Source organism: Pundamilia nyererei, unplaced genomic scaffold (genome assembly GCF_000239375.1).
Source record: "Pundamilia nyererei isolate P.nyererei 1_Seehausen unplaced genomic scaffold, PunNye1.0 scaffold00503, whole genome shotgun sequence".
In the NCBI taxonomy this organism is placed as follows: Eukaryota; Metazoa; Chordata; class Actinopteri; order Cichliformes; family Cichlidae; genus Pundamilia; species Pundamilia nyererei.
The window spans coordinates 14,000-29,601 of NW_005187904.1; the positions used below are offsets into that span (position 1 = coordinate 14,000).

At 42.8% G+C, this 15,602-nt stretch overlaps 1 protein-coding gene across 3 annotated transcripts in view; it reads right to left on the reverse strand.

Moving 5' to 3' along the window:
• LOC102196435 (guanine nucleotide-binding protein G(o) subunit alpha) overlaps positions 1-15,602 on the reverse strand; it is a 96,164-nt gene that overhangs the window by 6,886 nt on the left and 73,676 nt on the right. The window contains exons 5-8 of one of the 3 annotated variants that reach the window (XM_005754065.2): positions 12,335-12,463; positions 10,583-10,712; positions 6,685-6,838; positions 1,131-3,910 (exon numbers count right to left, since the gene is read on the reverse strand). In XM_005754065.2, coding sequence (XP_005754122.1) covers positions 3,723-3,910; positions 6,685-6,838; positions 10,583-10,712; positions 12,335-12,463 — 601 coding nt within the window. In that variant the 3' untranslated portion in view covers positions 1,131-3,722. Of the gene's footprint in view, positions 1-1,130; positions 3,911-6,684; positions 6,839-10,582; positions 10,713-12,334; positions 12,464-15,602 lie in introns of those variants that run through there. The other 2 variants (XM_005754066.2, XM_005754064.2) reach the window with 2 other exon arrangements.

The window sequence follows — 15,602 nt, forward strand, 5'->3', positions numbered from 1 at the left end:
GATTTGGTTGTTTAGGAAGAGGGAAAAGTTTTGGGAGTGACGGTAACAGGGCGAGCGAGACAGAGCGAGAGAGAGAGAGAGCGTTTAGATGTGGGAGATTTGTGACGTGTGGAGTGTTTACTTAGTGTGTTGTGTTGTGTAGTTGTTCTGTTGTGTAGTCGTTGTTTTGTTTTGTGTGTCAGTGAGGGCACTAATGACTGTCAGAGGCACATTTGTAAACACTGTCACTAAGTAGAAAACCAGCGGAGTGATACGCCTGCTGTTATCAGGCCTGCAGGTTTGTCCCTGTGCTCTTCTGTCTTTTGGTCCATTTTTTACTGACACATCATTTGTGGGGCATCTTATTGCCACACCTGATTGTTCTCTCATTTTAGTTTTAGTAATATTTTTAAATGGTTGTACAAAATGAAAAAAACAGCAGGTGTATTGTCTGCATTTTTAGATAAATGGTTGTTTATGTTTACAAAATGTACGTTTTATATTTGCAATTCAAGTTATAAAAATGTACATGTCTGTTTTTTACAGTAAAAATACTACTAGGATCTTAAGTTCTTTGTGTGATTTCAGATCAGTAACACTAATGCAGTATGTCAGTGAAAAAAACAACTAAATTCAGTTGAGCTGAAAAGATACCAAACAAGGTAAGAGGGGGAAAAATGAAATGAAACGATCTGAGGGTGAAACACAAACGTAAACTCAAAAGGAGTCACAAATGTCCGGTTGTATTTCAGACCTCAGGGTTCATCCAACAAATCATGAAAAATGAGGTTTACATGTTTGTTCATGACGGTGCAGATTTCTGACATTTTGTGTAATTTAAGCTGCAACAATGTGACTGTTTTCTAACAAAAACAGTGAAACTTAAGTTAGACTTGTGTTTGTGAATGAAGCGCCCCATGTTGTGTAGCTTTCTGGATTTTATACTTATTGGGCTACATATTTATTTATTATACAGGCTGTACAGTACATAGCATCAAAACTTTATGTAACTAAAGTATTTAATTATGTGGGCTACAGACAATAATTAAGTTATAGACTATATTTATATGAAAAGCGTGCATACTTACTGCATTTGAATCATTATAGCCACATGTAACCACCTGCATATGTGTTTGGAAAAAAAGCTTTGATTTTGCCACCCCATTTGGTTTCTTTGCCACCCTAAGAAAATTTCTCTAGATGCGCCCCTGTCTGTTGCATCAGACGCACAGTTGTGCTCCTACGCGTATCACACAGAGGGAAATCATTTTGGTAAGAGGAGATTTGGTTTTATTACGAGTGAAATGTGCGATTGCAATGATATTAACCTCTGCACTGCATAGACGGGGAGGGAAAGGATCGTGTTTGAACTCTGTACGCGATCATTCCCCAGTTTAGGAAAAAAATCCGAATTTATAGAAGAACTTTGATTTTTGCATCGATGGGATTAAGCACCGATTTCAGCCTGTCAACACTAAACGCTTTGTGTTTGGAAGGAACAGAAGCTTCATGCAAAGTGTAGCGAATGAATGAAGCTACTGAGAGTGAAAACTAAGGAGAGACTCAGAACGCAGAGATCGTTTTCCTTTCTGTAACAGATCAGTCCGAGGAGACGACGATGAAGCGCCTTTAGCAGTCGTGGCAGCGGCTCGCTGTGTGGCCGTGTGAACCTCTTTGGCTGGAAACTGCAGTATTATTTGGCAAGTAAGGTGTTGTGACATTTTGAAGCCCCGTGAGTGTGTTTGTGTGTCTGAGGCCTGTCTGTGCTGAAAGGGTAGATAGGTGCCCTCTGGGTAATTAATCCACAGATGCTGACTCCACCGCAGCACCCATGGGCTGATGTCGTCTCTTACACAACACACACACGTTCATGAGCACGTACACCCACACACACACGCCATGACCTTTTCTGTACTATCAACAGACACATGTAGGTAACTATATACAATCTGAAAACATGAACACACAAAATACACATCAGTGCACGGCACACAGCATGCAGGCTGAACGACAGCCTCAGGGAGCGCTCCGTTTCTAAATTTGGCACAGATGTGGTCGGATGGGCCGATGATGATGACATCTACCTGTGCTCCAAAAATGGCGGCTCTGAGCAGAGGAGGCACATCTGGTTGTTTGTGCGTGGATGGAAAAGCGGAATAAAGCGAATGCCCTTCTCATAAATAAAGATGACTCTGTTTGGCGGGAAGCGCGCTCGGCTTCATCGGCTCCATCGCGTCTCACAGACAAACACTTTCTATGTGACGATGTTAACTGTGGCTACACGGAGGAACTAATGACGTAGCTCCAGTACTGCCCTGATCTCTCTGAGCTGGGTCAGAACAGCGCCCGTCACTCCTCTGTTCGCTTTATGATCGATTCCAAACAGACGTCGAGATACGAGGAGAACAGCGTGGATACAATCGTAGTCTGCGTTCGCGTCCCAGAGGACGTACACATCAGTCTGTAATCTTTCAAAGCTCACCTCTGGTTTATTAAGGTGGACTGGAGGACAGCAGGGATATTGCACGGTGCAGCCTGACAGTGGATGCAGTGCCAGTGCCCTTTAAAATCAATACTTGTGCTGAAGCTTTATCTAGGCGGAAACTGTCCGCGGGAGTCGGCACAAGCTTCTGCGACTCTTTGTTTCAATTGATTTTAAGGAGTCCCATGCAAGAAGCGAGATGAGCCTGCAGCCGGGAATGGCGTCTGCAGAGATTAACGATGACAGCGGCGTGGCTCAAGCAACAACGTCCTCTTTATGCGCTCATTTACACTATGAAATTAGATTCAATCAAAAGAGGAATCAGGAGGTTTACTGAAATCTACACGGGCCAAAAACGTTTCCACTCAGATTAAAAGCACAGCAGTAAGATTTGGTGATATGTTCTCACAGCCCGACTCTTTAGAATGACGTGATTTCACAGCACAAACAAGCCGCCAGCAGGTGTGTGTGTCTGTGGTGTCCCTGTGGACCACCCACTAGTGACCAGGGTGCACTCTGTTTTTTACTATGGGAACGTAAAAGTGGCAATCCCATTTAAATAAAACATACCAAATTCATTATAGATTATTATTTTTATCATTTGCATTTCACAACAGTGTTGCTGTAACTCCCCCCTCAGCTTCTTAGTGGGCACAAATGCTGCTGGGAATTTAACCCTCCAAAACTCTACTACTCTGAAAATATCATACAATTATTTTCATCGACTTAATAGCTCTGAAATTTACACTCAGTACTTGAAATGCCTGCAATAAAGTCAGTTTTGATTAAAGCTTTGAATTAGCTAAACTTGACCCCCACTAAGACTAATCATACGCACGTTTGCGTCGACTTTTGGTATAAATAAGGCACAAATTTATGATACAAAAATATGAATACACAAATTGAAATCAAAGGGAAAAAAGTAAATACATCTAGTAAACGAGTGATTCAGTACACTAGACTGTGGTCGGCTCAGCTGGTCTCTCGTTCTGCTTCTCAGCTTCGGTATTGTGCAAAATATCTGCAGCGAGAACAGATTTTAGACAGAAGGCACGCTTAAAATAACGGTTCTTAATTAGGATTGAAAAAGATAAGATGTCTCAGCCAACCAGCCACCAACAACCAACCAGTTAATTCAAACTTGGCCAGTATGAGAAATGAGTACTATGACATCATGAACTCAGCTCAGACCCCACATTTGACCGGCTCTCACATACAAGTCAAACACTCAGCATCCATTGGCCAAAGTTTAACAGCATCATCAGTACAGGCCACACCCTCGGAGGTTATTGGCTATAATGACGTCAGTGACGGCGTCAAAGACGAACTGGATGTTGTTGGTGTCCGTAGCACAGGTCACGTGGGAGTACACTTCTTTCTTGGGTGACTTGTTCTTGCTCTCATATTGAGACTTGATGTATCCCAGTCCCTCTGTGTAAGTATTTAGACCTGAGGAGACACACACACACACACACACACACACACACACACACACACACACACACACACACACACACACACACACACACACACACAGTTAGAAAAAGCCCCCCAGTTCAATTCACTTTTATTTATACAGCGCCAAATCACAACAACAGTCGCCTCAAGGTGCTTCATTCTGTAAGGTCGACCTACAATAACACATACAGAGAAAAACCCAACAATCATATGACCCCCTATGAGCAGCACTTTGGTGACAGTGGGGAGGAAAAACTCCCTTTTAACAGGAAGAAACCTCCAGCAGAACCAGGCTCAGGGAGGGGCGGGGCCATCTGCTGTGATTGGTTTTGATCTGAACCTTTGTATCCGTGTGCTCCCCTCCATGTTTTCTGAAAACATCTCCTTTGACTCTCAGCACACATTCGGCTGAGGCGTGCTCTGTCGGCTGTTGAGCCAAGCTTCAATAAAAATGATGCACGGGCCGCGTTCTCAGACGAGGTGATTTCAGACAGATAAATGATACGTGATGGAAACTAATATGTCCTGTTATTGCTGGCGCAGACTGCAACTTCCTGAACATTATTAATGTGTTACAGACTTCAGAATGTGACAGATACGAGGCCCTGAAGCTAAAAATAACGGAGCCGTTATTCGTACCGTGCATTGATCAATTTACCAGCACTGGCAAATCCACTGTGCAGCTTTTAGCTCAACAGCATTATCAACTGTTCTGCCTTTACGCAAGCATTTGGCAGGTAATGCAGCTTAAATTGGTACAGTGCTTTTAGAATGAGTCAGATCTCACGGATTGGAGCAAATGTTGTTCCAAGTGTCGCTAACATCTATCTGGCTCTCAGCCATTAGCAGCACTGTGGTTCGTCTGTCTGCTTCGGTGGCAACTTCATCAGAACAGGCACAAAGTCTGCAGAGGGGTGAAGAGAGGAGGAGAAGAGGGGCCGAAAACAAGATTGGAATTCTAATTCTCGCTTTCTCACAGTCCCGCTGGCTCGGCCTCTTGCGTTCCCACCATCTTGCTTTGCCTGTGTTGTTATAAATTTCTCACACTCTTGCTCTCTCTGTCTCTGGCATTGCCCCCCCCCCCCCCCCCGCCTCACATGTTGTCTTGTCTCTTGTTTCCTCTCTCACTGGAGCTCCTCTCGTGCTCCCACTAACACCCCAGCTTTTATTCCCTGTGAGTCTCTTTGTCTGTATTCAACGTTATGTTCGACTTTCATACTTTCTTAGAAATCAGCACAATTGTGACTTCAAAACTGAGAGCTACATATATGAATGGCCAGGTCTGATTCATTTCACTGTATTTTTGCTCTGCGTGAAATCTCGACATGCTTGTTTTTAATGAAAGAGTAACTTCAGCGAATGACAGCTTGTCTTAAATCATCAACCACATCACCAGCTCTAATATAGGTGCAGCTGGACTGTGGTGACAAAAGAATGGACTTTTACACCATAATGCAGTTATGAAAGGGAAGTCACTTTTAGTCTGAGCAGCTAATGCTAGCAGCTGTCACAGATCTCAGGCTCGTTTCAATAAACAGCTGGAGCAGCTGAAGAAGTTTGCCAACGTTTCTGCTCGATTGCTGCTTCGCCTAATTACAAATACGGGTGTGTGTGCGATGCTTAATAGCAGCATCTGGTGCTGGCAGTTTGAATGTGAAAGTGATTCACCCACAGTTTAAAAAAATAAATGGACAACAAACCTTTTCCCCTGGTCCTGATCGACACAACTATCGAACCCTGGAGGCAGAAATACTGTAGCCAGACTGTGTTAACAGACCTCTCTGCACTGAGCCATACGTGCTATTAACCTCTGTCTCTCTTCCACAGCATGTCTTTATCAGTGGGAGTTTTTCCTTCCCACTGTCGCCAAAGTGCTGCTCACAGGGGGTCATATGACTGTTGGGTTTTTCTCTGTATGTATTATTGTAGGGTCGACCTTACAATATAAAGCGCCTTAAGGCGACTGTTGCTGTGATTTGGCGCTGTGTAAATAAAGTTGAATAGTAAACATATTTTTCCATTTCAGTGTTGACGAATGCTGTAAAGAGCCACCAAGCAACATCTAGCTGGGAACTAATGCTTCTTAAAGCCTGCAGCTCTGATGTCAAGCAGGAACACTGCTGTAGCTGCTGATGTAGTTATCTGAATGCGTACTGCATACCTGGCAGTGTAACCTGTGGCCTAAGCAGGAGAGGGCAGATTATGACTGAGGCCAGGCTCCACTCTTACAAGTGTGTACTGTCAATATATAGAAAGCACCATATAAAGAGTTCAAATATCGCCACATATTTGATATCTGACCTCCTTTAAAGTCGAGAGATTGATCCAAAGGTCAAAGTTTAACTATTTAAAACATTGTTTCCTGCTGTGTAAGCAATGACGTAACCTCTGACCTTTTCTTCAAGGTCAAATTTCCATAAAATGTGTCTCATCTTTGAACCTTTTGTTTGTATCGTAACATTTAGGGAATGATGTCGGCATATGGATTTTCTAAATATCACGTTATAGTTTGCGTTCAAATATCTCGTCACCTTTAACCTCTGATCTCACTGTTCCACTTCACAGCTGCCTTTCCTTTACTGCACTGCAAACTTTTTAAACAAAAATAAAATGAATACATAGAAAAGAACGATTCCCTTAAAAGTAAATCCTCGGTGCAGGTTTGGACTCTCGGAGAGCTTCTAGTTCTCGTTTTAGAACCCACGTTTGGCTTTTCTTAACATAAGTACACTTCATGAGATGTCACAGTGCAGGGTTGTATGTACCAGTGTACTCAGGGAAGCAGATGGACAGCGGTGACTTGCTGATCTTGCTTTCAAAGAGGTCCTTCTTGTTCAGGAAGAGGATGATGGAGGTTTCCTGAAACCACTTGTTGTTACAGATGGAATCGAACAGCTTGAGAGACTCGTGCATGCGGTTCTGCAGGAGAGACATTAGCACGAGTTAACGGGGCTGTTAAACCTCAAACCACTAACACACTGTAAAAGCACATAACAGAAACGCGGGCATATAGTATTCACCTACATGCATACACAAAGCGAAATTAAGGACACCCATATCACATGCACACAATCTTAACACAAAGAGGAATTAAAATTGAATCTAAGAACAGAAGTCCTGGAAGTTCCTCTTGGAAAGTGACACGTATATCTGGGTATGTGTATTTGTATCAGCGTATCAGTAATCAACATTATTAGTAATCTAAATAGCAAAGCCATGCTCTTTTAGCCAGTTAGCTTCTATTACACTGAGCAACTAAGCACAAGCACCCACTCTGGGCCCTGCAGAGTGAGGCTTTCAGGAGGAGGGGGTGACTGCACGGGCTGGCAGCATGTATTTGAGGAAAAAGCTGCAGTGACAGTTTGTGGAGGTAATGAAGTGTAAAGGCAGAGAGGAGGAGGAGGAGGAAGAGGAGGCTCAAGTTATTACTGCACTTTGAAACTAAAAGCTTTGCAAGTGTTTTCTGACTATATTTATCTTCTCGGCCAAACAGGAACAATGCATGTGCTTCATAAATGAATAATTAGTATCCACTGTTTGGTTGGCTACTAAAATAAGTAGAAGATGAAACAAAACTGAGGCCTGGATTATTTGTTCATAACAAACCCGTTCATGCTACAGTGAAATTGATTCAGAGACAGAGTTGAAAGCAGTTTCTCTCCAGTTTGATTTCTTTCCTGCTTAGATCAGGACAGGGGAGCAAAAGCAGCTGATTGGATTAGGGAAAAACAGATCTATAGAAAATTAGGAAATTAAGAAGAGCTTTAAAAAGTTACCAGGAAGAAAGAGAGAGGAGAAAGCCAGACAACATTTTTGGATTGAGCGGCTCACAGACACAAAGAGGCGCTGCTTTCAACTCTCAGAGTGTGCGTACACCTATCGGGGTGGTTTCATACCTGTCTGTGGGTGGAGCTTCTGTAGAAGATCTGACTGCTGATTGGTTAGAGAAGACAGTCGATGGCAACAGTGACAGGAGGAGTGGAAGTAGCCAGAGATGCTGCAGGGCGGAGCTTAGAGCAGGAACAGAAAATGCAAGGGACCCCGTCGCCCCAACCCAAGTCCCACTTCCTTTTTAACCCCCCGTCCTCTATCCCACATACACACACATGCATCCCAAGTGCTAAAAGGAAAGTGTTTAGGCAGGAAGACAGTATCCACATACAGCAGTCGTCTCGTCAAAGGGTGGGGGGATACGCCTGTGTTCGTTAGAGCGCTCCAACAGAAATGAGGAGGTGACACAGAAAAAACACAATGCCAGAGCGGCTGGAGTAGACGCAATAGAACAACAAAGCAACAGCACTGAGTGTAGCGTGAGCCGTGTCGATGTCTCTCTAACACACTGATGCTTTTTAAAAGGTCAGAAAGCCGGCGAGCGGCTCTTTCAGCTCTTCTCTGTCCTGCGAAACAGCCCACGAATAAATCTCAGCTATAAGAAGTTTTCCTGTTCTACCAATGGCTTTAAGAAACATTCACTCAAGCATTATCTTTGAAGCTGTAACTCACACGTGTCATCTCTTGTTTAAACAGAAGTGTTATAAATGTCATGTGTGTGGGTGATTATGGGATGTATAATGTCAAGGAGTTCATAACAGTGAAATGTGAATGAACCTATTTTGTTTTGTGCCACCATTATTTATTAATACATAATAATAATAATACTGATAATAACAACACATTGATATAATGTAACAGTTTCTTCCCAAAAGCCACCCTGAGCTCACACGTGACGACACAGCTCCACCCCCCAATCCCAGGACTTCCCTCTGTACATAAACTACCGTCAATACTGTGCAATAACCCACACTGTAAATATATAACACTTTTATTTGTATATTTGCACACTAACTGTGGCTCTCACTGTACATGTGTATAGTGACATTAAAAGACTGAGTCGTGTGACTTTGGCGATCTCTAGTATTCTGGGAGTTCTTGGGAAAACTATTTCAAACGTCATTAAACACAGTTAAATGCAGGCACGGAGCATGTCGTCATGCAGCATGAAACAGCCTTCGAACCAAGTCAGCAGACAGAGCAGTGAGGGCTGCAGACGCACGATCTCGGTCTGATAGGGAAAAGAAAAATCTCCCGTCCAGCAAGGATCAGTATAATGGGAAATATTGCCATGCTAATTAAATCCACAGCCTATCAGCGACTTTGATGAACTGCCCAGAAGGGATATGCAGTATGTATCACTCCCATTACTGCCGGGTCGGGGGGGGGGGGGGGGTATCTTTACCATTCGACTGTGTAACATCCTCACTGTGCGCATACGGACGCATCTGCTAGTAAAACTGGCAGAGGATGCAGCAGCTCGTTGAAAACTGTTTGGTTCAACAATATTAGTGTTGATTTGAGAATTACGTCAGTCAGATTGCAAAAACAAAAACACTCCAGCTCGTGTTGTCTGAACATATGAGCGTGTTTACCGCTGGATGCCTGGATCTGTCTTGTTGTGTCTTGGGATTTTCAGCTGTCACATCACGTCTCTCGTTCATGACCTTAGCAATACTGTAAATTTCTGTCAAGCGATCATTAAGTACGACACTTTTGATTGAAACTCCTGTGGCACTGGTGCAGAGGTAACAGAGGCAGCCTTTCACGCTCTTTCACGGTTTCTACGTCAACAAATCAGAATCACTAGCTCGCCGTTGAAAAAGGTCCAGCCTGTTTCTTTCGGTGGGATTTTGCTTCTTCCACACAGGTTTGTAAAGACAAATGCACGACTGTGAAACAGCAAGCTCAAAGCTACGCCTGTTTACAACTGCACCGCTATTTATATGGAGGCACAGAAACAACAGATTTTAAATGCAAGCGGCAAAAACAGGGCGAAGCTATTTGTGAGCACATTTTGTGGTGGATATTTCCTCTCCTCCAGCGCCCGTCTTCTGGTGCTCCCAGCTCAGAGGGAAGCTTGATGACAGCTGCATAAATAGATGAGCACCTGAACACATTTCGACTTCCTGGAATTCTCCCAGGATTCACTCTTTGCTTATAAATAGCAGCGAGTGCTGTGCATTCAAATCAGCTTATTTGTTTTAGGTTACGCGATATAATCGTTAGGGATCCTCTGTGGTTAATGTCACCGCTTCTTTCTTCTCTGCAGTGACGACACTTCACCCGTCCCGGACTCTACAGCCGCCGTGTTGAATCATGTGGAACATTCGCTGTGTCCAAGTTAGAAATTTGTTTATTGTGCGTTGCAGGGAAGAATAATTTGCATGGAGAAAAATAACTCGCATGTACCTTTGCATTCAGTTACAACCTTTGTTAAACAAAAAGTCTGAAAACTATTTTCCGTGGGGACTTCAGCGTCCTCACGTATTCTGCAGCAGGAAGTGAGTAAAAGCCCAGAGGATAATTCCACAGAAGTTCACTGTGTAGCACGACGTGTGGTTTACCACAGTCAGTCTGTGGGTCCTAATGGGAATGCATTAGGTATTTATATATAACCCTTTCAGACGTGCACGGCTTGATTTCTTCAGACATTTCTCTCCAGCCCTGTCACAAGCTTTGTGTCCGCTTACATGTGACAAACATAGATCTATCTTTACACTGGCTGCTTGTCGTGTGCGCCGTGACCTTTGTTTTCCTAAATCCAGAATGCATAAACGTGGGACGGATTCACTGGAGAGAGAGAGCACAGCTGTGAACACGTGTCCTTACCGTGGTCTCGTCCTCATGCAGCACCTGGTCATATCCGCTGAGCGCCACACAGAAAATAATGGCTGTGACATCCTCAAAACAATGAATCCACTTCTTCCTCTCTGACCTTTGACCTCCCACATCAAACAGCCTGATGGACACAAGAGACAAACACGAGAAACAAGATCAGATTTTTTAACACAAACATAATTGAAATCGTCAATTATTACATTTGTACAAAATAGAAATAATAAATTAAATTCAGTCAAGTCAAATTAGAAAGTGATTCAATTTGAAGCTCATTTCGAAGCCTGATTCAATTTGAGAACGACTTCTTAGCAGACGTCCAAACTGACGGAGATCCGGGGAGTAAAGCAGCTTTCAGTCCGTGGGTATAACACAGTCCTAATAACAGGTTTACGTCCACACAGAAGGACTCTGGCCTCGCTCCTGGACCTGAAGGTGCTCTGAGGATGTCTGATATTAACAGCGTGCCGAGCGCCGTCACAAAGATCTTCTTGGATTTCCTTCTTTTCTCCTCAGAATCTGATTTTTGAAACAGTTTTTATGCTGACATCATTTCCTTATACTGTTATCACTGATGATGATCTGACATGTGACTTTCACTTATTTACGCTCTTCAGATAAACAAAGGAGCTCTTATATTTGCCGTCAGAAGGTTGCTATTAGGATTTCCTCTGCATGAGCGAGGACAGTGCCTCTGCGTATGCACACTGTACCTGCTGCCTGACGCTAAATCCTATCAGGGTTTTATCACAGTGAGTGAAATGGAGCTTCAGAGTATCTGGATTTGTTTCTCCCGTCTCTCCTCTGCAGCGACAGTTTTCCGGATCGATTACCACAGACACGTGGCAATTTCTGACGTCAGGTTTGATTTTCTGAGGACTGCACTAGAGCTGAAACTGTTGAGGTAGCTCAACATCTGTCACAAGTATACAAAAACACACACTAACCAAAAAACAGGAGTGTGCTGCACTGAAAGTAAGTCAGCTGATGTTGCAAATGACCAGATTCAGATGTGCAATTTTAGAAAAGAACATAACAACCACCCTAAAGGACTTAATCCACAGTGAGATGAAGTCAGTCAAGTCTGTGATGGGTATAATGGTAGGTAGGTTCATGGGTTACACCCAGGAGAGGAACACTGTAGCCTCCCACACACTGCCTGACTGCTAGTAATAGCAACTGAGCTGACAATATTTAGGCTTCTTCAACAAAGCACACCCAGCACAACTCCTACACAACAGTGAGAGTGACAGAGGAAAGCATCACTCAGCAGAACGAACTGCACAATATAACCCAAGCAAAAGAAGGAGGAAAAGCAAAACAAGCATTAGCTGCCAAACGTGATGTGCATCCATCCAGAAAAATAATTGGTGTCTATGCTACACGTATTAACCCCTCTGCTGTCTTCAGTTAGGACATGAATGTGTGCTTATACCTGCACACATCCACAGAAGTAGGGCGGAAAATGAGCGATTAGATTAGACGCCAGAACAGGACTCGCCCCTTCTCTTTCCCATAATGCCTCTCCTCTCTGTCATCATTCCCACGGCTCCTTGTTCTAATTGAATCAGAGCTCATTTAAAAGGAAGGGAATCATAAATATAGACACTTGTTTAAAGCATTTAATCTCATTAATTACAGGCTGGAGTTCCTACTGTACGCTTGGCTAGAGGAGCAGTAAAAGGCACCGCTGAGAGTGAAGCACCGAGCGCACACATCGGGGCAGCAGTCGCTTTGGATACTGACCTGAAATGAAGGTTTTTGAAGGTAAAGTGTGTCTCGACGATGCCTGTGGTCTTCACTCGGGTCCTCAGGATGTCCTGCTCTGTGGGCTGGTAGTCCGCCGCACCAATTCGATCTAGGCTGTCTAGATAGCTGCACACAGACACACAAAACTCAGAATCTGACACAACAACTGTTTGTGTACCCATACAACAACTGCAGGAAAATACCACGTGTAAATGAGGTCCAAAAACATCAGCGAGCCATTGTTCTCACAAATTTCCCTGAAGTGTCCTTTACATCCACCAGGAGCTCATGTAAGTAACTCAATGTTGATGACTGCATTGACAGAGATGTGAATGGATTTGTGGTGCTATGGCCTACTTTCAATTTAAGTGTGAATTTGTGTTGCATAATGAGCACAATCTGACACCCACCCACCCACCACTGTAGATCTGCAAATATCTGAGCTAATTCCAGGTGCTTCTGTTCTTTCCCTGCTCCTTCTATGGGAAGTGAGCCTCAAATCAGCACTGTAGCAACAGCAATGTGTCACATGGTTCAATATCTGATTGTAGAAATCTATCTTAGTGGCTCAGAAATGTTGATTAAATTTTGGTTTACTGGATAACAGCAAACTTCTCGCTGCTACACATTAGAGGAATAACGTCTGTCTGAAATACAAAGTTACCACATGGAGCAGCCACTTGGTAACAAGTGAGGAAGGGGAATGGGAGGATTCACTTATGTAACGGAATATCCCTGGAAGAGGGCCTTTATTTTTTAATGTGCACGTATAAATCAAATAATCGTGAACAGCAGAATCCAGAGAATCGTTCTCTCAGTCACTCGAGCTCTCACACTATCTACTGTAGCACACAGCTAAGGGCGACAGAAGGAAGAGCTACAGTTATGTTAGAGTCACTTTGTGATTGTTAGGCTTGCCTTCCTCTTTAACACCTGAATACTGCTCTGGTTCCAGCTAATGTGCACCTTTGAAGGTTAAATCCCTCATTTTTTCCTTTCTTGTTTATTCCCTTCTTTAAATTAAGGTCAATCTCACCATCGGGGCGAAGGACACAGACAGTAAGTAACATTTACAAAGGTTATAAAAGTGTTCATGAAGCACCTTCCATAGACGAGTGGTCACAAAGTGCTGGACACAAATAAAGTAAAATAAATAAGAAAATTAAAAGCCATAAACAAGATGCATAATAAATTAAAATCAGTAAAAGTATCAACTGAAAACCAAGTTTAAAGTCCACAGAGTCATCTGAATGTAACTGTAATAGGTGACTAGCCCAAAGCCTTGGTGCCACAGATGCATATCTTTAATCTAGAAACTGTTCAAAGTGTTGTTTCAGAGCCGTTAGGAGGATCATTAGTTACTTTTAAAAGACAAAAGCTAGAGAGATGACGAGAAAAAGAAATGGATGGTACACTGTCACAGCTTCAGCGATAAGAACAACTGATTACAGAGAAAGGAATCTGAATTATATTGTGATTAAAATGTGAAAGCTGTAAGGAGGACACAAGAAGACTGCATATTTTTATCCTGAGCAAAGATGAAAGTGTGAACAGCTGAGCCTCGATTTATTTCTGAAACTGAAAACAAACAAGCACCACATCCTGAAGATGTGCGCACCATGTTTCTACACAGCATCCGTTGACTGGATTAGTGACTTGGTGTTAAAGCATGTTTCAATTCACAAAATGAAAGGATGCTAATTAGATTACAAGGCAGTCAGTCAAACAAACCAGAGCACTTCATTACAAAGCAATCCAAAGCAGATCAATTATGCCGAGTGGTTCATGCAATTTGTGTGAACCACTCGGTATTTCAAACTGAAAAGTCACAAACATTTTGCAAAGAAACAGCAGATTTCCAAAACCTAGCACGTGGGAAATGTAAATAATGAGCCCAAAGAACTGCGAGGAGCTTAGAAGGTTTACTAAGAAAGAAGGGTTAGGGTTAGGGTTAGGTTATTTGCCATTCGTGACCTTCAGGAGGTCTGACCCTCTCTAACAAGAACACGTCCGCTCCTCCTGTTGGCTGTTTCCATTCTGCTGTTAGGCTTCACAGAAACACCTTTTCACATGAACTCACACTAACACAAATGCCATTATATAATGTACAGAGCTGCAGTCCCACAAAGGTCTCAAACACACAGTAATGTCAACTACATATCACCTTCGGACAGGCAGATGACTTTTTGTAACCTGTGTTAGGCTGTTTTTAGCGGACATACTTCTTGGTACGCTAGGTCAATGAACACCGACCTCAGGAGTACATACAACATTATGGCTTATCACTAAAAGAATGCTTGACCAAAAGCAACTTTCAACAGACTTGATGCTGATCTGCCACGTCATTGGGCTTTGGCTACTAACTAATGTGTAGCTGAGTAGTTAGCTAATCTAGCAAACCAGACATGATAAGCCCAGCAGATGTTTGGAGGCGTAGCTTCTATAGAGTTATATTTTACTAAGGGGGGAAATACAGGGTCACTGTTTATTAAATTTCCAGTAAAGTGTTTAATAATTACAACAGTGGTTAACTTAATTAGTGCTGTGCCAAGGAACAATGATCTCTGACACAGTCAGACTGATCGCTAACTGCTAACTGCTCGGCAATCAAGCTGATTTCTACTTTATGTTCCCGTCCAGGCTGGAAAACTACACTGTAAAAAAAATCCTAAAAAAACAGTAATTTTCCGGCAGCTGGGGCACCAAAATAATACGATAAAATCACAGAAAATAACTTTCCCATGAAAATACGGTTATTTTCAGTAATGACAATACAGTTTGTTGCCCTAATTTTACATGGATTTTGCCTTTTTCAAGTGCTTTTAAACATTAAATTAGGAACAATTTAATGTGATTAAACAATGAAATTACCTATAAAAAAGGTCAATAAATGCAGCACTATGAATAATAATACTTAAATGTACAGAAATATACAGTTAACAGTCGGTCAGTGCATTTAAAACTCAGGAGAGCATGGTACTAGCTTCCTCTCAGAGAGCAGCACGGCTCTTCCCGAAAACCCTTAGTGTCTAAATGCATTTAAAATTGAGGGTAGGGCACCAGCGCCAGAGGTGGGTTGGAGTACACCGCGATTTTTTGTTTTTATGGGCCGATGGATCTTTTTTTTTTTTTTTTTTTTTAAGAAGGGTATATATAATGAAAGGTGTTGGATTGGCCAATTGGTCATGATCGACTCTGGGCTGGACCAATTACAGCCGAGGAGGCCGGATGCACCCTCCCCCTTGTTTAGCAATCACGTGATTTT